Source organism: Bos indicus, chromosome 18 (assembly GCF_029378745.1).
Source record: "Bos indicus isolate NIAB-ARS_2022 breed Sahiwal x Tharparkar chromosome 18, NIAB-ARS_B.indTharparkar_mat_pri_1.0, whole genome shotgun sequence".
In the NCBI taxonomy this organism is placed as follows: domain Eukaryota; kingdom Metazoa; phylum Chordata; class Mammalia; order Artiodactyla; family Bovidae; genus Bos; species Bos indicus.
In genome coordinates this window covers 59,254,850-59,277,461 of record NC_091777.1, presented here as the reverse complement: position 1 = coordinate 59,277,461, position 22,612 = coordinate 59,254,850, and the positions used below count along the sequence as shown (strand labels likewise).

At 46.5% G+C, this 22,612-nt stretch overlaps 2 protein-coding genes across 6 annotated transcripts in view; both read right to left on the bottom strand.

Moving 5' to 3' along the window:
- LOC109571814 (zinc finger protein 665-like) overlaps window positions 1–21,782 on the bottom strand; it is a 41,362-nt gene extending 19,580 nt beyond the window's left edge. For 2 of the 5 annotated variants that reach the window (XM_070771576.1, XM_070771580.1), the window contains exon 1: window positions 13,611–13,745. Coding sequence is in view for 2 of the 5 variants with exons in the window: in XM_070771577.1 (XP_070627678.1) it covers window positions 13,611–13,761 (151 nt within the window). In the remaining 3 variants the exon portion in view is untranslated. Of the gene's footprint in view, window positions 1–13,610; window positions 14,111–21,667 lie in introns of those variants that run through there. The other 3 variants (XM_070771577.1, XM_070771578.1, XM_070771579.1) reach the window with 3 other exon arrangements.
- LOC109571940 (zinc finger protein 665-like) overlaps window positions 1–22,612 on the bottom strand; it is a 348,725-nt gene that overhangs the window by 246,747 nt on the left and 79,366 nt on the right. The gene's annotated exons all lie outside the window — the stretch shown is intronic.

Below are 22,612 nucleotides of genomic sequence, written 5' to 3'. Positions count from 1 at the left end.
CACTTTCCCTCGGATCACATTGCCCTCCTGGTAAGGCCTTATGTACACAGAAGCTGGGGGCACCTCCGCTGACCCCACAATCCCCTTCAGGTCACACAGCAGGCCCTGGTCCAGCCCCACTCAGAGGAGAGTGCCCTCCCCTCCCCCAGGGCTTGATCTCAGTCTCAGAAGTGGAGGCTAAGAGCCCTGGTGTTCAATGCAGGATCCAGATCGGAATCATCCTCAGCCTGTGCCCATTCCTGGGGCGAGGCCCCACTTGAGATCTTGAGAGGCGTGTCTTTGGGGGAGGGGTACAAAACATGCCCGGGCAAAATGCCTCATGATCTCATGTGAAGCCTGGGTTGATCACTAGTGAAGGATTAAGGCCAGGCCACCTCCCACTTTCTTCTTTTCCAGCTTTACTGAGACTAACGAGAAGGATTATGTGTACATATACCATACACCATGTGATCATGTGACACGTGTCCACTGTGAAATATTTATCACAATCTACAAACCAACACATCCATCACCTCCAAATTCCGATGTTCTGTGTGCGGTGAAAACAATGACGACATACTCTGATGACAAATTCCCAGCAGGCAGTAACAGAATAGAATTAACTATGGTCAGCGTGCTGTACACACCTCCCCAGGACGCATTCATTTTACAACCCAAAGTCTATACCACCCTTCGACCAACATCTCCCCAACCTCCCCACCTCCCAGCCCCAGATAACCACCATCCCACTGTCTGGTACTAGTGAGTTTCACTTTTTTACATTCTACATATAAGCGAGCACATACAATATCAGTCTTACCCTGTCTGTCCTAATTCACTTAGCATAATATTCTCTACATTCATCCAAGCTGTCCCAAGTGACAAAAATCTCCATCTACACGGGAAGGGATAAGAAAACCTTCCTTAGTGATCAACGCAAAGAAATAGAGGAAAACAATAGAATGGGAAAGACTAGAGATCTCCTGAAGAAAATTAGAGATATCAAGGGAACATTTCAAGCAAAGATGGGCACAAAAAAGGACAGAAATGGTATGGACCTAGCAGAAGCAGAAGATATTAAGAAGACGTGGCAAGAATACACAGGAGAACTGTACAAAAAAGATCTTCATGACCCAGATAACCACAATGGTGTGATCACTCACCCAGAGTGAGACATCCTGGAATGCAAATTCAAGTGGGCCTTAGGAAGCACCACTATGAACAAAGCTAGTGGAGGTGATGGAATTCCAGCTGAGCTATTTCAAATCCTAAAAGATGATGCTGTGGAAGTGTTGCACTCAATACGATAGCCAATCTGGAAAACTCAGAAGTGGCCACAGGACTGGAAAAGGTCAGTTTTCATTCCAATCCCAAAGAAAGGCAATGCCAAAGAATGTTCAAACTACCACACAATTGCACTCAGCTCACATGCTAGCAAAGTAATGATAAAAGTTCTCCAAGCCAGGCTTCAACAATATGTGAACTGGGAACTTCCAGATGTTCAAGTTGGATTCAGAAAAGGCAGAGGAACCAGAGATCAAATTGCCAACATCCACTGGATCATCAAAAAAGCAAGAGAATGCCACAAAAACATCTACTTTTGCTTTATTGAATATGCCAAACCCTTTGACTGTGTGGATCACAACAAACTGTGGAAAAATCTTAAAGAGATGGGACTACCAGACCACCTGACCTGCCTCTTGAGAAATCTGCATGCAGGTCAAGAGGCAACAGTTAGAACTGGACATGGAATAACAGACTGGTTCCAAATTTGGAAAGAAGTTCATCAAGGCTGCATATTATTACCCTGCTTACTTAACTTACATGCAGAGCACATCATGGGAAATGCTGGGCTGGATGAAGCACAAGCTGGAATCAAGATTGCCAGGAAAAATATCAGTAACCTCAGATATGCATATGACACCACTCTTATGGCAGAAAGTGAAGAAGAACTAAAGAGCCTCTTGATGAAAGTGAGAGAGTGAAAAAGTTGGCTTAAAACCCAACATTCAGAAAACTAAGATCATGGCATCTGGTCCCATCACTTCATGGCAAATAGCTGGGGAAACAGTGGAAATAGTGACAGACTTTATTTTTGGGGTCTCCAAGATCACTGCTTATGATGACTGCACAAATGAAATTAAAAGATGCTTGCTCCTTGGAAGAAAAGCTATGTCTATGACCAACCTAGATAGGATATTGAAAAGCAGAGACATTACTTTACCAACAAAGGTCTAGTCAAAGCTATGGTTTTTCCAGTAGTCATGTATGGATGTGAGAGTTGGAGTATAAAGAAAGCTGAGTGGCGAAGAATTGATGCTTTTGAACCATGGTGTTGGAGAAGACTCTTGAGAGTCCCTTGGACAGCAAAGAAATCCAACTGGTCAATCCTAAACAAAATCATTCCTGACTATTCATTGGAAGTATTGATGCTGAAGCTGAAACTTCAATACTTTGGCTACCTGATGCAAAGAACTGAGTCAGTGGCAAGAACCCTGAAGCTCGGAAAGATTGAAGGTGGGAGAAAGGGATGACAGAGGGTGAGATGGTTGGATGGCATCACCGATGTGATGGACATGAGTTTGAGTAAGTTCCGGGAGTTGGTGATGGACAGGGAAGCCTGGCGTGCTGCAGTCCATGAGCTGGCAGAGTCAGACATGGCTGAGCAACTAAACTGAACTGAATATGCCATTACAAATATGTGTGTATATTTGCCTGGGTTACCAATGAGGACTTCCCTGGGAGCTCAGAAGGTAAAGAATCTGCCAGCAATGCAGAAGACCCAGATTTGACCCCTTGGATGGAAAGATCCCCTGAAGAAGAGAATGGCAATCCACTGCAGTAATCTTGCCTAGAGAATTCCATGGACAGAGGAGCCTGGCAGGGTACAGTCCCTGGGGTCACAAAGAGTATGACATGACTGAGTGACTAACACTTACATTTACATGTTTTCAACCTGGATCCTGGGGCTCTTTAATCAATAGAAATAGTTATGAGACCAGAGGGGAATTTCAAGAAAGGCTTTATTGGGACCCTTGCTGCAGTAAGGAGAGACAGAAAAAGAAGTGTGTGCCCCTGCTCCTCCCAAAAAGCGGGGTGAGTTGATCCCTTTGGTTAAGGCTGGAAGGAAGCTGAGGTGACCTGCTCCGTCTCGGGCCCCCCGGTGGTGCTGTGAGCAGGGATCAGGGGAAGTGACCTGATTTTGCTTCTGGAGCCTCAGAAATCAAGCTTGGTTTGTGTACTTTTACTTATTGTTCAGAATTGCTGTCCGCTCATGAATGTGGTTATAGTTTCTTTGTTCAATTACACTTTCTTTGTGGTCTGTTGCCCGAGAAGACATTCGTCCAGGTGCAAGAACTGCAGTAAAAGGTCCCAGGACCCAGCCTGTCTCATACACACATCACGGTTTCATCATCCACTCGGCTGAGCACAGACATTCAGGTTGTTTCTACAACACATGATTGTTGTGAATCATACAGTATGGGTTACGGGAGTGCTGGTTACTCCTTCAAAATACTGATTTTTGCACAGAACTTCCCTGATGGCCCAGTGGTGAAGAACCTGCCTAGCTCTGTGGGGGATGCGGGTTCAATCGCTGGTGGGGGAACTAAGATCCCAAAGGCAGTGGAGGGACTAAGCCTGAGCACCACACTAGAATTTCGGTGCACTGAAACCAAAGATCCTGGAGGACGCAGGCAAAGCCAAATACATAAACAGTTCTTAAAATTTTGCTTTTCTCAGCTATATAATTAGAAGTGAGACTGCGCGATCCTATGCATGTTCTATTTTTAATCTTTGGGTAACTCCGTACTGTTTTCCATGTACCATTTACTTGCCTTCAACCGTTTACAACCATTAACTGTACTGTGCATGTACATGGCAGACGCCCGAGACCTGTAAAGATGATGAGAGAGCAGTAGAGGAATCCACTGCGCTGGCAGCAACAAGTAGCAGCTGCGTCATCTCCAGAATAAGCCTCTGTACTACAGGTTGCTGTGGAGCTGATAACCCTCGGATTCTAAGAACAAGCCTTCACTGCATCATGCGAAACTTCTGCCATCAAAGCTGAGGCCCAACCATTACCCTTTGAGGCTGAGAGAAACTTCCAAATCTGCATCTGGGCTAACACACTCCCCAGAGACCTAGTAATAATCCACCCATCCTGCTAGGCAATCCCCAGAAGGTTCCAAGCCTTAACAACTCCTGTGTTAATGATGGAATAATACACACGAAGAAGCCCAAACACCAACGAGACTCAAGACACCTTATCAGTCACAGTGACCCCAGCAGCCCCAAACTGTCATCACCAAAATCTAATAATACAAGACAGATGTGTAGGCTGATGCACACGCCCCAATGCAACTTCAACATCTTCCAAGGAACACGCCAACTTCTCTTTTTTTACCTTCCATCTGAAATCTTCATTAGCAACTCAAACTAACAGAAAATCTATAGGTAATCCGCAAAGTGATCTCTAGAATTTTAATGACAGTTATTCTAAGGGCCTGATTCTCGCCCTCCCTAAAGATCCCACAGAATGCACTGTGTGCAGGGGGTGCTGTGGGGCACCTCCTGGATCCCCTCCCCCTTCTCTGTGACCACTGTGCCCATCCTCCTGCACACAGACCTCCCTGTGGGCTCAGCTCAGGCCTTGATTTTAACACACTGCAGGGTAACAGTCCTCAATCCAATTCCACTTCCTTCCTTCCTTCAGAGGTGTGATCATGTGTTTCCCAATGAAACCCAGCCATGCAAACCTCAGTCTCAGCATCTGTGTCCCAGGGAAACTGAGCTAAGACACTATGGCACGCCCACCATTCCACGCAGCCCACAATTGGCCATGAGCCCACATCTAGGTCCTCCAGGTAGAACTGAGACCACCTTTGTCAAGAGTTCCACACACCCCATGATCCCACAAGTATGAATGTCTCTCTCTCTCACACACATACACACACACACACCCCCCCATTCATTAGGTTCATCCACAGGCCTACTCTTGCTGCCACAATCCTCCTGGAGACTCTGACAAACTCCCCTTCTCTTTCCCCCATTTTTATACCTCTTCATGCATGGTTGAACAAGAGGGATAAACAGCAGAGACAAGGGCATGAGCATCGCAACAGAGTTGCGCACAAGCTGCAAATCCAAGGACAATCGGCACTCAGTACAGAGACGAAGGAAGTGGCCCTCCTGGGAAAACCTGCCAGCAACTTGGGACAGCAGAAAGTTTTACAGGCCCTTGAGATTTGGTTGGATTGAGGGCAGTGAAGAATTAACAAACATAGAGAGACCCAGTCTCACTGACCCCTGTTCTCCCCAGTGAGAGCTAACTGGAAGATATCCCAGATCTTTAAGGAGGGCGGGGGACACGGACTCCCTCATATCCCCTTGGATTCCAAACCTTCTGGCCACTCTAACCACAGTAAACTCAGCATCCCCTGATCTGAGCACATAAACTGCTGGAAGGCAGAGCTGCTGTCTAAGATGGCAACCGGTCCCTGGGTGGACAGAGCTTAGAAGACCTGGGGGCTGCAGTGAGGAGTGACACAGCAGACTAAAACATGGGGACACCTCAAGACACTAGACCTATTGGGCTCATTAGGACTCCCCATATCTTTTTGCTTTTCAGTGATTAAGTGTCCACATGGGGTAAGGATCAATTAGAGTTGAAATGTCCAGAACAGATACAGGAACCATCACCACCTACCCTGTCCCCTCTGTCTCCCCTGAGAATTCTTCAGCCCAACCCACATTCCCAGTCCTCACCCCCAGAGTGAGATGCTGTGAGCATCCATGGAGGAAGAGGAACATGGTGCATCCTTCAATGGAGGGAAAAGAGGAAAGACTCCAAACACTCAAAGGCCAAGGGCATTTCTGATGAAGGTGATTAATATAGAGGCAGTAAACCTGGTTAATGTGACAGAGAATATGGGAAAGAGACGGGGAGACCTCGCTGGCCTAGACCTGAAAGAACAGAAAGAGCAAGGGCCACAGTGATTAATGACCAAAGACAGGTGTAGAAACTAAGATCCAAGACAGTGAAGGTTTTGGTGTCTATGAGCAAGGACTAAGTGGATATGACCAGGACAGACTGACCGTGAGAATGGGTTCAGCTCCCTGGATGAGGCTGGAGACACTGGCAGTGACCTGAGGGTGACAAAGGGCTGTGGAGCCACCTGAGGAGTCAGGATGCTGCCCTGAGGACACGGGGAAGCCAGTGGAGGTGGGAGGCCTCCCTGCAGATGGACCCTTATTCATAGAAGACATTTGCTGATAATCTGTCTCACTCTAAGCATATGTTCCCGCTTCCATCCTACTGTTGTCCTTTTTCACTTTGCAAAATTGGGACCCATTTTAAATTCTAGTAACAACTGGGCTCTCCCTCCAAGAAGAACTGTCACACACAGTCACACACCTGATTTGGCCAATCATTTCAGTGGTCACTGTTGCTCAGATTCTGGACCAGAGGGAAACATCATCAGATCACCTCCTTGCTCACTAGTTACCAGATCACATAAAAGAGAGGAAAATGGAGTATCAGACGAACTGCTTAAATTAGGTCGTGACTCTTTAATATAAAAGATCACTGACATTCTTCCTAAGTACTCGCCAAAACAGTCTACATCTCTTTACTAGTTGCCAGAAAAATGCTTCAAAAATATAACATTAAGAAGAAACAGCAAATGGGCCTCAAATAAACATGAAACAGAGCTAAAGTGAATCAGCTTGTTAAAAATTTTTCCACAGAAGAATTATGGTGTCAAGTGAAAACAAAAAACCTCCTTGAGAACACAGCATACTTAGAAAACAATGACATGAACTATTTACAGGAGGGTAACAAATCTTATTTCAGAAGTGAATAATTCTTTACAAGAAAGTTGGTATTGAATGATCTAATCTATCCCAAGCTACAAAAAGAATTAAATGTACAGAAAAGAGAAAGCAAAAAGGAAAATGATCACAAAGAACATATTTAATGTTCCTGGAAAAGGCATTATGTAGTAAGAGAGTCAGTCAGTTCTGCATATGGATGTTATCTTTTAATACAAATAATTACAAAAGGCACAAGCCTTACAGACAGAAGTTTTGCACTTCTCATCTGTATAATGTAAAGAAACAAGTTTTAAATTTATTAGATCCTAAAGCCAAAAATCAATGTGGTGGTTTTGTTACCAAGTCGTGTCAGACTCTTGCGATCCCATGGACTGTAGCCCGCGAGGCTCTTCTGTCCATGGGATTCTCCAGGCAAGAATACTGGAGTGGTTGCCATTTCCTTCTCCAGAGGATCTTCCCCACCCAGAAACTGAACTCGGGTCTCCTGCATTGCAGGCAGATTCTTTACTGACTGAGCTATGAGGTAAGGCAAAAATCAATGTATCACGACTTCATAATCCTTATCCAACCAATTCAACACTCTCCTGGATCTAGTCCTCTCCCCCACCTGCACACTACTTGTTTCCACTTCATTTAGTTGATCTGTGTCCCTACTTCTTTCTCCGTCTCCCTTTCTCTTCCCCTCTGCTCTCCAGCTGTCCTCCTCTCTACTTCTTCCCTGACTCCCATCTGGCCTCTCGCTGCCATCTGTTCCCTGTAAAATGCTTCTAATCCAACCTCCTTGATGATCCTAAATCTCCATGAATTTCTGCCTTTCTTCCTCCATCTCTGCCCTCCCTTCCTCCCAACTCTCTGGCACCCCCAAGTGGCTACGCTTCCTTTCACCTTGCTTGCTTTCTCAGCTCCTCCAGTTATTGGATGTGAGTCAAAGTCGCTCAGTCCTGTCTGACTCTTGCAACCCCATGGCTGTAGTCCATGGAATTCTCCAGGTCAGAATACTGGAGTGGGTAGCTGTTCCCTTATCCAGGGGATCTTCCCAACCCAGGGATTGAACCCAGGTCTCCCGCATTACCAGCGGGTTCTTTAGTAGCTGAGCCACGAGGGAAGCCCGATCACTAGGGGTCCCCTTTCTCTCCCAGCAGGATATTGCTCTTTAAGCCAAGGTTCTAACTCTTGTATCCCCTTTGCGGGCTCTCTGTGTGAACCGCCTCTCCACTGTCGCCCTCTTTGGGACCCCTGATTCCTAGCCCCTCTACCTGAAGGCTATAGAAGGGGTTGGCAGAGGATCAGATGGTTAGATAGCATCCCTGGACTCAATGATTACACAGTGGAAGTGAGAAATAGGTTTAAGGGCCTAGATCTGATAGAGTGCCTGATGAACTATGGACGGAGGTTTGTGACACTGTACAGGAGACAGGGATCAAGACCATCCCCATGGAAAAGAAATGCAAAAAAGCAAAATGGCTGTCTGGGGAGGCCTTACAAATAGCTGTGAAAAGAAAAGTGAAAAGCAAAGGAGAAAAGGAAAGATATAAACATCTGAATGCAGAGTTCCAAAGAATAGCAAGAAGAGATAAGAAAGCCTTCCTCAGCGATCAATGCAAAGAAATAGAGGAAAACAACAGAATGGGAAAAACTAGAGATCTCTTCAAGAAAATTAGAGATACCAAGGGAACATTTCATGCAAAGATGGGCTCAATAAAGGACAGAAATGGTATGGACCTAACAGAAGCAGAAGATATTAAGAAGAGGTGGCAAGAATACACAGAAGAACTATACAAAAAAGATCTTCACGACCAAGATAATCACTCATCTATAGCCAGACATCCTGGAATGTGAAGTCAAGTAGGCCTTAGAAAGCATCACTATGAACAAAGCTAGTGGAGGTGATGGAATTCCAGCTGAGCTATTTTAAATCCTGGAAGATGATGCTGTGAAAGTGCTGCACTCAATATGCCAGCACATTTGGAAAACTCAGCAGTGGCCACAGGACTGGAAAAGGTCAGTTTTCATTCCAATCCCAAAGAAAGGCAATGCCAAAGAATGCTCAAACTACCGCACAATTGCACTCAGCTCACATGCTAGTAAAGTAATGCTGAAAATTCTCCAAGCCAGACTTCAGCAATATGTGAACCATGAACTTCCAGATGTTCAAGCTGGTTTTAGAAAAGGCAGAGGAACCAGAGATCAAATTGCCAACATCCACTGGATCATTGAAAATGCAAGAGAGTTCCAGAAAAACATCTATTTCTGCTTTATTGACTATGCCAAAGCCTTTGACTGTGTGGATCACAATTAACTGTGGAAAGTTCTGAAAGAGATGGGAATACCAGACCACCTGACCTGCCTCTTGAGAAATCTGTATGCAGGTCAGGAAGCAACAGTTAGAACTGGACATGGAACAACAGACTGGTTCCAAATAGGAAAAGGAGTACGTCAAGGCTGTATAGTCAACCTGTTTATTTAACTTATATGCAGAGTACATCACGAGAAACGCTGGACTGGGAGAAACGCTGGACTGGAAGAAACGCAAGCTGGAATCAAGATTGCCAGGAGAAATATCAATAACCTCAGATATGCAGATGACACCACCCTTATGGCAGAAAGTGAAGAGAAACTCAAAAGCCTCTTGAGGAAAGTGAAAGTTGAGAGTGAAAAAGTCGGCTTAAAGCTCAACATTCAGAAAACGAAGATCATGGCACCCGGTCCCATCACTTCATGGGAAATAGATGGGGAAACAGTGGAAACAGTGTCAGACTTTATTTTTTGGGGCTCCAAAATCACTGCAGATGGTGATTGCTGCCATGAAATTAAAAGACACTTACTCCTTGGAAGGAAAGTTATGACCAACCTAGATAGCATATTCAAAAGCAAAGACATTACTTTGCCAACAAAGGTTCATCTAGTCAAGGCTATGGTTTTTCCTGTGGTCATGTATGGATGTGAGAGTTGGACTGTGAAGAAGGCCGAGCGCCGAAGAATTGATGCTTTTGAACTGTGGTGTTGGAGAAGACTCTTGAGAGTTCCTTGGACTGCAAGGAGATCCAACCAGTCCATTCTGAAGGAGATCAGCCCTGGGATTTCTTCAGAAGGAATGATGCTGAAGCTGAAACTGCAGTACTTTGGCCACCTCATGTGAAGAGGTGACTCATTGGAAAAGACTCTGATCCTGGGAGGGATTGGGGGCAGGAGGAGAAGGGGACGACAGAGGATGCTGAGATGGCTGGATGGCATCACTGACTCGATGGACCTGGGTCCGAGTGAACTCCGGGAGTTGGTGATGGACAGGGAGGCCTGGCGTGCTGCGATTCATGGGTTCGAAAAGAGTCGGACATGACTGAGCGACAACTGAACTGAACTGGACTCAATGAACAAGAATTTGAGCAAACTCTGAGAGATACAGGGGTCGCAAAGACTCGGACTGAACAACACCTTCCTATTTTGCTCACCTTTAACTCTGGAGATCTTGCTTTTTTCTAAACTTCTGTCCTTGCCTACCCGCAACCTTCAAGAATTCCTCTTTCATGTTTCCGTCTCTTTGCAAGTTCCTCACCAATTCTCTTTCATCGATTCTTCCTCAGGCTTTTTTCAGTTTTCTATTTCTCTCGAAGTCGATGTCTTTGCTTCTCATGACATGACACCACACCCCACCCCACCCCCACTATTTACGGGAATGGCGGCTGAATAAGAAGCCCTCCTCCTGCAAGAGCCAAATTCCAGCTGGTGGAATTTGGGATGGAAGAACCACGGGGGTCAAGTGGCTGGCCCAGGTCACCCACCCCGACACAGGATCAGGGGAAAGGTCATTATGAAGACAAGGCCCGATAAGATATGGGCGCTGAGAGGGAGTGGGTCTCAGGAGCGGGGCGCGCTCCCCAGAACCCCAGGACCTGGGAAGGGGACGTGGCTTCCAGGGGCCGAGAAGGCGAGGCTGAGGACCGCGGAGCATAAATACCCACCTCGTGGAAGAGAATTTTATGCGGTGCAGGAAGTGCAGAGGGGACACTAAATGGTTTTAAGACTGGAAGGAGGTGCGAAACGCAGCGTTTCCGAGTTTCAAAAGCTGGAACGGGCTTCAGTGCAGACTTTAAACCAAAAGGGAGGTGCCCCTTCACCGCTCTCGGAGACGTCTGAATTTGCTGGGGTTGGTGGGGCGGGCGCGAGGATTTAGAATCAGCAGAGACCCTCAGACCCGGGGTACCAAGGGAAGCCGAATGAGAGCGGCACCTGCGACTAAGAGAGAAACTCACGCCGCGCTGCTGAGACAGCTGCACCGCCGGCTCTCCACTTCCGGATGTGGGAAGCTGCGCGGGCCGGCAGTGAAACGGTGGGGGCGGCCTGGGGAAGCGGAGACAAGCTGTCGTGGAGGGAAGGAAGTCGGGTCTGCCCTGCACCTTGGGAAGGTGAGGCGGGCGGGGCTGAACAATTCAATAGTGTAATCTCTGAAGAAGGTCGCGACTGCAGGAAATTAAAAGACATCTGCTTCCTAGAAGTTAAAAAGCAAAGGCATCACACTGACAACAAAGGTCCCTATACTCAAAATAACGTAATGTTAGTAGCTCAGTCGTGTCCGACTCTTTGCGACCCCATGGAGTCAGACTCCTCTGTCCGCCAGGCTCCTCTGTACCGGGAATTCTCCAGGCAAGAATACTGGAGTGGGTGGCTATTTCCTTCTCCAGGGGATCTTCCTGACCTACGTATCAAACCATGTCTCCTGCAATGCAGGCACATTCTTTACTATCTGAGCCACCAGGGAAGCTCAGATATAATACAAGTGCTACGCAAATAGTTGAGATGAGTGGCAAATTCAAGTTGTGTTTTTTGGAATATCATGGATTTTTTTCCCCAAATATTTTCCATGCTTTGATTGAATCCATAGATATGCAGATACGAAGGGTCGACTGTATTTTCTTCTCTCCAAATATCAAATTCCTAGCAAATATGTAATATCATATACAGTTTCAAATTAAATTCATGGGTTTTTTGATTTTGCTTTAACCTGTCACGTAACATACTGCCGTTGAGTCTTTGGATGTGGCATCTAACCAAAAACAGCTGCATGTGGTAACCCTCTGTATGAGAGGTGTAAATAGGTAAGACGACATTTTTGTGGACTATTTTTAAAACAAGATAAATGGCATTATCAACATTATTCACGACTTAAGTATTATATATACATTACATATCATCTCCATTTCAACAATTATGTAAGGGGAACACTAGAAAATAAAAATTTTATAACGTTCTTATGCAGGGCTTAAGCAACTGAATGTTTTATCTGAAGAGCCTATGATATAAAAATTAGAATCAAAGTTTTGCTTTTTGAATGCTGGTCCATAAAGAAGGCTGAACATAGAAGAATTCATGTTTTTGGACTGTGGTGCTGAAGAAGACTCTCAAGAGTCCCTTGGACAGCAAGGCAAGCCCTCTAGGACCATCAATCTCTTGGGGCTGCTTTGAGGAAGGCAGGAAGAACTCCATCTTGAGGCCTGTCAGCCATCTTAAGAAAACAGGTGAACTGGGCTTGAACTTTGCCCAAGAATGAGGAAACCATCCTTAAAGTAAAACCAGGTCTCCTTGGAGACCTCTCTCCCCACAGATGGCAAAGATTGGAGTTAAGGTCAGGCTGCCCTGGTTAGATTAACAATGAAGATATCCCCCTTGAAGTATAATTACTTTCCCCTTTAACCTTGTTAGTTCTCCCTACACCTACAGGTTGTAAAACTAAATCATATACATCAAAAAAAGTTGCGAACATGTAAACACTCACTTAGTGAGGGGTATAAAACCGAGTCTCTCGAAAATGTCGGGGTCCTTGTTCGGAACGGATTCCCCTGGGACGTGCTGGGGTAATAAAAGGTACTCCACTGTCTTGAGTGTCTTCCGAGGTGTGCTTTGTGACTCTGGATTCTCATTTTTCCATAACAAATCCTAAAGGAAATCAACCCTGAATATTCACTGGAAGGACTGATGCTGAATCTGAAGCTCCAATACTTTGGCTACCTGATGTGAAGAGCCGACTCATTGGAAAAGACCCTGATGCTGGGAAAGATGGAAAGCAGGTGGAAAAGAGGATGGAATTGTTGGATGTCATCACGGACTCGATAGACAGGAGTTTGAGCAAGTTCCGGAGATGGTGAAGGGCAGGGAACCCTGCCTGCTGCAGTCCATAGGGTTGCCAACAGTCCGACAGGACTGAGCGACTTAACAACGACCCACTCCAGTATTCTTGCCTGGGAAATCCCATGGACACAGGAGCCTGGTGGGCTACAGACCCTGGGGATCTCAAAGAGATCTGACTGAGCACTGCGACCATTTTATATTTCTCTTTGATTCTAATGCTCATACAAGTAACCAGCATCACTGAAAATAATCTCCTAAAATGAAGTCTTTGTAGTCAATTTACTACCATGCTCATATAAAACAGAAAAGGACAGTAATACGCCTCCCTAACACTCGAGAAAGAACTTCAGGTCAAGCACCAGTCCCAAAGCTGATATTCTACACTAGTTCCTGAACACGTGATTTGATACTTATAAAATTATCAAGTGCCACGTCATAATTAAAATGACTTTTTCCTTATAAATTACTACGTATTTTGTGCACTGTATGTGTTACCTCAGGATCTTACATCGAGAGGAAATCAGACTATGGGCCTCTCACAGCTAACAGCTGAATTTATTTGGGCTACAGGAAGGGGTCGGGGAATAGGGAGGTGAGAAGTGACTGGAGACTACAAATAGGGAGAAGAGGGGACCCCACAGGCGCAGCTTAACAACAAAAACAAAAACAAGTACCTGACGTTTCCAATGGTCGACCGCGTCTACCAAGTCTCAGCTTCCGGAATTGGCTGTAGAATCCCTTGCGTCGAAGCGAGGACGCGAGACTCCTCAGCCATTGGTATGAGAGGAATGCCACAGCGAAGGGCGGGGCGTAGGACACACGCATGCGCCTGGCCTGGGCGTGTGAGGGGCGGAGCCAGCGGGGCCGAGCAGGGCCAAGAGGACACCTGCTGTGTTCTTCCTTTCGGTTCCCAGGTATCTTGTCAGGGTTTAGAAGTACATGATGGTCTTTCCCGTCTTGTGTTGCATCATTGATTCCTCATAACTGTAACAGTTTTAAAGTAAAAACTTAAAATTCCGTGGGATAATTGCATTGGAGAGTAAGGTTTCCTCTTAACAGGATTCCTGCTGATGAGGCTGAAGCAGTTCAGTATAGGAACTGAAACCTGGTGTGGTGCCCGGGCTGGGGGTGGGTAGGGGTTGATGTGGGGTGGCGGCTGGACCCAGAAATATTCCTGCAATTAGAATTAATTTAAGCAGTTTAAGTAAACAAGAACTGGCTTTGTGTAGGGATGACAAGCTGGAATGTGAAACACACAGCTCTTAATAAACACCTATAAGGAGAAAAATATCTTGACATTCCACTTCTTCAAAGATCAAGCTTATTAGTCACTGCAGCAGCCCCAACGACAATGCACCCTGAGGGGAATGCAGGCTGGAGCAAAACAGGTACCATTCTGAGCTTCCGACATAGTAGCCTTGGGAAATCAGTAACAGCTTCTTGGGCCCATCGTCCTCAGGAAGTCCAGGTAAGTTTAGGGGAGTCTCTCCTGGTTTTCAGATCTCCCAGTTATGCGGTGATGACCCCAAATTTTATTTCGCAGGGTATTAACGGTTAAAAGACACAGGAGTATCCTGGTTGAAAGATACTGGGATTTGCTCAGTTGAAAGCCACTCACTGACACTTCCCTGGTGGTCCAGTGATAAAGAATCCACCTGCCAATGCATGGGACACAGATTTGATCCCTGGTCTGGGAGGATACCACGTGCCTTGGAGCAACTAAGCCCAAGCAACACAAGTACTGAGCCTGTGTTCTTTTTTTTTTTTTTTTGAGCCTGTGTTCTAAAGCCTGTGCTCTGCAACAAGAGTAGCTATAGCAGTGAGAAACCAGCACAGCAATTAAGAGTAGTTCCTGCTTGCTGCAACTAGAGAAAGCCCACGTGCAGTTTTCTCTGCTGCACAGAGAAAGGCTCAGCACAGCGGAAAGAAAAAAAAGACACTGAGTGATCTGGACTGACCAAAACAAGGAGATTCAGAATGCCAGTCTCCAACCAAACACCAGCCACGTTTATGTATTTTATGTACAGAATTTATAGCCCCTGCTCGCCGCAAGGATAGAAAAGCCAGGAGCACAGTGAAGACCCAGCACGGCCAAAAATAAATTTTAAAAGTTATTAAAGAAGAGAGAAAAACTTTCCTGTAATGAGAACTGCATTCTTCTGTATAGAAACTGTTTCTGTTCCATGCTTATGATGACATAGCTTCAAATACTTTTGAGAAAAACTTGTTTACATCATAATATACATCATATACATATAACATCATAAGTGAATACTTCCTGAACGTAATGGAATGTCAAAAATTACTAAAAGATCACTTGACAGTAATTAGGCAGTTTTAATTTAAAAAAATTATATATTCTCTCTTTTCTTTGCTGTTTCTAAAACCTCTGTCAGATGTGGACAACAGAACAGAGTACAAAATAACATCTTGAGAAGACATTACAATTTACTTTCACCAAAATTATCACCAACTTTGCACTATTTATAAATATTTCTATGTGTATTAACTGACTGAACTCAAGTCCTAAAGGAACTTTCTTCATGTTTATAGGGCAGCTACTATGTTCCCTGTCATTGTCTTATGTGCATTTTCACATTACAAAAGTCTCAAAATAACCCACCGACTTATGTATTTGTTAGTGTAAGGCAGAGGAGAAATGTAAATTAAACTTTAAATCTCAGTCACAACATGTGGACAGAAAAAATAACGCTAAGGAAAAACTTATAAAAACAAAAGAAATAGGGTAGCATGATTTTAGAGAATCGCATTGAAACATGTATATTACCACATGTAAAATAGATAGCCAGTGGGAGTTTGATATATGACTGAGCATCCAGAGCCACTGCTCTGTGACAACTTGAAGGGATAGGGTGGGAAAGGAGGGAGGGGACACATGAATGCCTATGGCTGATTCATGTTGAGGTATGGCAAAACCCATCACAATATTAAAAAAAAAAACTCAAGAAAAAGGAAATTCTACTACAGCTGACAATGAACTATGGAACATATTTATTAGTTCTATAATGTTACATCATTTTAATATGCTTTGGAAAACGGGACTTCTATTTAGGATTAATATTAAATATTTCTAAACATTACTGTTCATTAGGCTAGTGTAAAAATGTCTTAAGCAACAGATAGTAAATAGTAATTTTTCTGTTTAGTAAAACAGATAAATAGTAATTTACTACCATCTTCAACAACCATATGGAACAATGGAACATATCTGTACAGCAGGAAAAGGAATGTAACAAATTCATAGCATGAGTAAACATTTAGTGTTTTGTTAAACAGTCTCACTGTGGTTTCTCCATGTTTGACAACTGATACCTTTAGACTTTAAACCAACTGCTTCCTATGCTGCCTATCTGGGCAGGCTGAGAAATTCCCATCAGGTTGGAAGTCTATAGTGCTCCAACTAGAAAGCTTCATCAGTTAACAAACATTCTCATAACATATCATCTGTGCCAGTATCCAAACTAAACTTTGGGTTTGGTTCATTCTTGTGCTTTCGGTGACTTCAAAGTAACAAGAACAAAAATGTTGGGGATTGAATGTATGAAATTTCTAGTTTATCAAACAAACAAAAAAATGCCACCATGTAGTCTGCATTCTCAATGATTTCTGGGACTTCCCTGGTGACTCAGGGATAAGGAATCGGCCTGCCAATGCAGGAGATGAGGGGTCAATGCCTGGTCCAGGAAATTCCCACATGCTGTGGAGCCACTAAGCCCCTGAGCCACAACTGTTCAGCCAATAATAAATAAATAATCACAAATAAGTTATTTCAGAATTCTCCAAGGTCAAATAGAGAAAGCACTTTTAACCTTAGTTCTGAAGTTTATTTCATAATAGTTTACATGTTTATTTTTCTATTTTCACTTCATGTAAATCAGGCGCATACTAATGGTTTTATTTGGGAACAAAAGAGGACATTGGGAAATATCATACAGGAACATCCATAAACAGGGGAGTAGGTTTTAGGGGGCCAGAGTCTATAAAAGCTCCATGCAAATTATTAGTATATAATCCCCAAATTAACTATTCTTTGATTTCACCATGAAAAGAAACTCTAATAGATTCTTTCAACCTTGAGAGCCTTTGGGGCATTCCTAGGTTCTGTTATGAAGAACTGAAATCAGATAAAACTGTGTTATTTGAAGCAAAATGATTGTTGTGAATAAAGAAATATTGATTATACGAATGCAGTGCTGCTGCTGCGTCGTTTCAGTCATGTCCGACTCTGTGCGACCCCATGGACTGCAGCCTACCTGCAGGACTCCTCTGTCCATGGGATTTTCCAGGCAAGAGTAATGGAGTGGGGTGCCATTGCCTTCTCCGATACGAATGCAGTTAACTCCTTCAAAATACTGATTTTTCACAGGACATTCCTGGTGGTCACAGGAATTCCAGGTTAAGAACCTGCCTTGCAACAAAGGGGACTCAATCCTTGTTCAATCCTTGGTTGGGGATGTAAGATCCCACATGCAGCAGAGCAACTAAGCCCAGGTACCGCAAAGACAGAGCCGGCATACTCCAGAGCCCCCTGCCAGGATGAAAGGTCCTGCGTGATGCAAAAAGGATCTCGTGATCCACAACTAAGGCCCACTGGAGTCAAATAAATAAGTATTTTTTAAAATACACTGATTCTGCTTCTTTGGGTATATAATCAGAAGTGAGACTCTGAGATCCTATGCATGTTCTTTTTAATATTTGAGGAACCTCCGTACTGTTCTCCATGTACTATTTACATTCCCACCAACCATTCACAAGAGTTCCTGTTTATCTGTATTGTGCAAGTATGCGGCACATGCACGTGGTTTGGAAAGACATGGAGAGAACCCCACTGCACTGGCAGCAAGAAATAGCAGCTGCATCATCTCCAGAAGAAGCCTTTGTACTACAGGTTGCTATGGAGCTGATGGTCCTCGGAGTCTACGAATAATCCTTCCCTGTGCCCGTGAGCTAAGTCACTTCAGTCATGTCTGGCTCTTTGCGACCCTATGGACTGTAGTCCACCAGACTCCTCTGCCCATGGAGTAGGTTGCCATACCCTCCTCCCGACTCAGGGATCAAACCCATGTCTCTTATGTCTCCTGCATTGGCAGGTGATTCTTTATCACTAGCACCACCTGGGGAGCCCGATCTTTCCTTACATCCTGAGATTTAATGGCCCCTCCCTAATGAAATCCCTCTGCCATCAAAGTTTAGCACCACTTTCCTTCTAGGTTGAAAGACCCTTATGAAATATCATCTGGTTCAACACACTCTCCACACATTCAGTAATAATCCATCCATCGTGCTGTGCAATCCCCAGAAAGATGCCAAGGCTTAACAACTCATGCATTTATGATGGAATAATACACATGAAGGTGCCCAAGCAGCAAACCGGATTCAAGACAGCTTCTTATCAGTCACAGTGACCTTTGCTGCTGCTGCTGCTGCTGCTAAATCACTTCAGTCATTTCTGACTCTGTGCGACCCCATAGATGGCAGCCGACCAGGCTCCTCCATCCCTGGGATTCTCCAGGCAAGAACACTAGAGTGGGTTGCCATTTCCTTCTCCAATGCATAAAAGTGAAAAGTGAAAGTGAAGTCACTCAGTCATGTCCAACTCTTCGCGACCCCATGGACTGCAGCCTACCAGGCTCCTCTGTCCATGGGATTTTTCAGTACTCCAGGCAAGAGTACTGGAGTAGGGTGCCATTGCTTTCTCCCACAGTGACCTCAGCCAGCTCAAAAACTGTCATCTCCGAACTCTAATAATAAAAAGAAGATGTGTAGGCTGATGCACATGTCCCAGTGAGACTTCAACAACTTCCAGAGATACACTCCAAGGTCTTTTTTCCCTTCCAAATCCATCGGAAATCTTCTTCATTACAACTCAAAATAACAGAAGATACTAAAAGTAACCAACAATATCATCTCTGGGATTTTACCAACAGTTATTTTAAGCTATAGTGATTCTCGCCCTTCCAAAAGACATCACAAAATCCACTCCATGGAGTTGATGCTGTGGGGAACCTTCTGGATCCCACCTCCAGGACCAATGCACCCATCCCTCCCTGTGGGCTCAGCTCAGGCCTTGATTCTAACACACTGCAAGGTAACAGTCCTCTTCCCAATTCCACTTCCTTCCTTCCTCCACAGGTGTGATCATGACCTTCCCAATCAACCAACGCAGACAAACCTCAGTCACAGTATCTGTGTCCCAAGGAAACTGAGCTAAGACACTATGGCATGCCCACCCTTCCAGGCAACCCACAATTAGCCATCAGCCCACATCCAGGTCCTCCAGTCAAAACTGAGACCACCCTTGTCAACAGTTCCACACAACGTGATCCCACAACTGTTGCAGGGAAGAGCCAATTCTGATTCCAAATTGGAACGGTTTCTTTGCCTTGCTTCTCACTGCTGTGGTTATTGTAAACATCCATGATGGCTGGCTTCAGAGGACGCTACCTCTTGGCCTGACTGTTAAACTAAAGCGCCTTTGTTGAGCTCACAGGGAGATACTCTGACCTCCCAAACTGTGAATGGCGTCAGGAAAGAAGAGATGAACACAGAAGGCTGGCTGTCCCCGGGATGTACTGCAAGACTGATGGCCCTTTACTGATGGCCCTTTTTACCTTCCCCACTGCCTCTCCCTCTCGCTCCTCCCTTCTGACTTTATTTCCTCACTGCTTCTTTCTCTAGTTTCAGAAAAGAATCTGGCATCCAGACACCAACAAGATGGCTATTCTGAGATATTAGTTAGCCATCTTTTTGGTCGGCTGGTTTTCAAAATGAAGTCCCATTGTTTGCCTCAAGAAGTCGTCTCCCCCAAGCACTGGCCTCTCTCACAGAACGAGCTTGAACTGGGTCACACCACTGTGCTTGCAACACACGCATACACCATTCATAGGGCTCATCCAGAGGCCGAAACCTGCCTCCTCTCACAACTCTCCTAGACCCCTGATAGCTTCCTCTCCGCTTTCCCACATGTTTTCACCACTTTTCTGTGCTCTATTGAGCAACAGGGCTAAACAGTAGAGACCACGGGGCCTGGGCAACACACAAAAACACACAAGCCACAAATGCAAGGGCACTGGGCACTCAGTATGGAGACCAAGAAACTGGCCCTCCTGGGAAAGCATGCCAGGAACTGGAGATATCACAAAGTTTTAAAGGTCCTTGAGATTTGGCTCGATTGAGCTCAGTGAAGAAGTCTCAGAGAAAGGCCCCAATCTCACTGCCGCCTGTTGTCTCTGACTGACCTAACTGGAAGATACCCCAGCTCTTTAAAGAAGCGGGGCCTCCTTCATAGCCCCTTAGATTCCAAAGCTTCTGGCCACAGTAAAATCAGTATCCCCCACTCTGAGTAGATAAACCGCTGAAAGCAATGAGTTTCCCTACTACAGCCCTCATTATGAAGTCTCCCATTAACAGGATTACCAATCCTCACAGGCTTCCATTCTTAAGATCTTATTATCCAATCAGCCCACATGTTGCACACCAAGACCTGAGCCTATTAATAACCCTGATTACACCCACACAGCTGCGTACAGCACTGGTGTCACTGGCTTCACAATTCTAGGACAACCTCCCTTCTCCGGTTAATTTTAATTAATGAAAACAACCCACTCCTACTCAACTCTATCAAAGGTCTGTTAGCTAGAAGCATTTTCAACCAGTTTTTTTTATCTCTGACAATATTCCACCAACAACATTCCCACAAATAACCAGGCCTCATTACTTGAAGCTAACTGCTCCTTGTCCACCTGCCCCACATAATCATAGGTTTAGTGTAGCACTGACAGTCAACCTTGATGCACAAAATCTAAAACTATCCCTCAAATGTCTTCAGATTCTCCGATCTCTTAAGATATTTTCCCACTATTATACACCCCTTTCCACTGCACTTGTCAGCAGTCCATAATTAGCATTATCCACACTGGGTCTCACTGTCTGGAAAACTACCAACCAAAACTCACTCCTTTAATTCAAATAAAACACTAGTATCAGACCAAAGAGGCTTCCCAGGTGGCTCAGTGGTAACAATCCTCCTGCCAATGGAGATGCAAGAAATGGGGGTTTTATCCCTGAGTCAGAAGATCCCCAGGATTAGGAAATGGCAACCCACTCCAGTATTCTTGCCTGGGAAATCCCATGGATACAGGAGCCTGGCGGGCTACACTCCATGGGGTCTCAAAGAGTCGGAAATGTCTGAGGATAGAGACCATTTTATATTTTTCTTTGATTCTGGAGCTCATACCAGTAACCAGCATCACTGAAAATAATCTCCTAAAGTGAAGAGCCTCTGTAGTCAATTTATTACCCTGGTCATATAAACCAGAAAAGGACAGTAATACGCCTCCCTAACACTCGAGAAAGAACTTCCGCGCCACCACCAGTTGCAAAGATGAAATTCTAAGCTAGCTCCTGAACAAGTGTTTTGGTATATTTACAAAATTATCAAGGGCCATGTCTCAATTATAATGACTTTCCCCCTATAAATTACTATATATTTCGTGCACGGTATATTTTACCTCAGGATTTTACACTGAAAGGAAATTAGACCACGGGCCTCTCAAGGTAACAACTGAATTTACTTGGGGAGGAAAGGCTGGGGGATTAGGAAGGTCCGAAGTGACCCGAGACCACAGATACAGAGTAGAGGGGACCCTACGAGCGGAGCTTAACAAGACTAAAAAGCAAAAACCAGTATTCCCGGGGAGCCCGCACCTACCAACTCTCGGCTTCAGGAATTGCTGTAAACTCACGTCCTTCGAGTGGAGACACGAGAGACTCCCAAGCGTTAGGTTCCAGAGGAAAGAGACACGAGAGACTCCCAAGCGTTAGGTTCCAGAGGAAAGAGACAACGAGGGGCCGAGCGGGGCCGAGCGGGGCCGAGCGGGGCCGAGCGGGGCCGAGCGGGGCCGAGCGGGGCCGAGCGGGGCCGAGCGGGGCCGAGCGGGGCCGAGCGGGGCCGAGCGGGGCCGAGCGGGGCCGAGCGGGGCCGAGCGGGGCCGAGCGGGGCCGAGCGGGGCCGAGCGGGGCCGAGCGGGGCCGAGCGGGGCCGAGCGGGGCCGAGCGGGGCCGAGCGGGGCCGAGCGGGGCCGAGCGGGGCCGAGCGGGGCCGAGCGGGGCCGAGCGGGGCCGAGCGGGGCCGAGCGGGGCCGAGCGGGGCCGAGCGGGGCCGAGCGGGGCCGAGCGGGGCCGAGCGGGGCCGAGCGGGGCCGAGCGGGGCCGAGCGGGGCCGAGCGGGGCCGAGCGGGGCCGAGCGGGGCCGAGCGGGGCCGAGCGGGGCCGAGCGGGGCCGAGCGGGGCCGAGCGGGGCCGAGCGGGGCCGAGCGGGGCCGAGCGGGGCCGAGCGGGGCCGAGCGGGGCCGAGCGGGGCCGAGCGGGGCCGAGCGGGGCCGAGCGGGGCCGAGCGGGGCCGAGCGGGGCCGAGCGGGGCCGAGCGGGGCCGAGCGGGGCCGAGCGGGGCCGAGCGGGGCCGAGCGGGGCCGAGCGGGGCCGAGCGGGGCCGAGCGGGGCCGAGCGGGGCCGAGCGGGGCCGAGCGGGGCCGAGCGGGGCCGAGCGGGGCCGAGCGGGGCCGAGCGGGGCCGAGCGGGGCCGAGCGGGGCCGAGCGGGGCCGAGCGGGGCCGAGCGGGGCCGAGCGGGGCCGAGCGGGGCCGTCCCTCACTCCT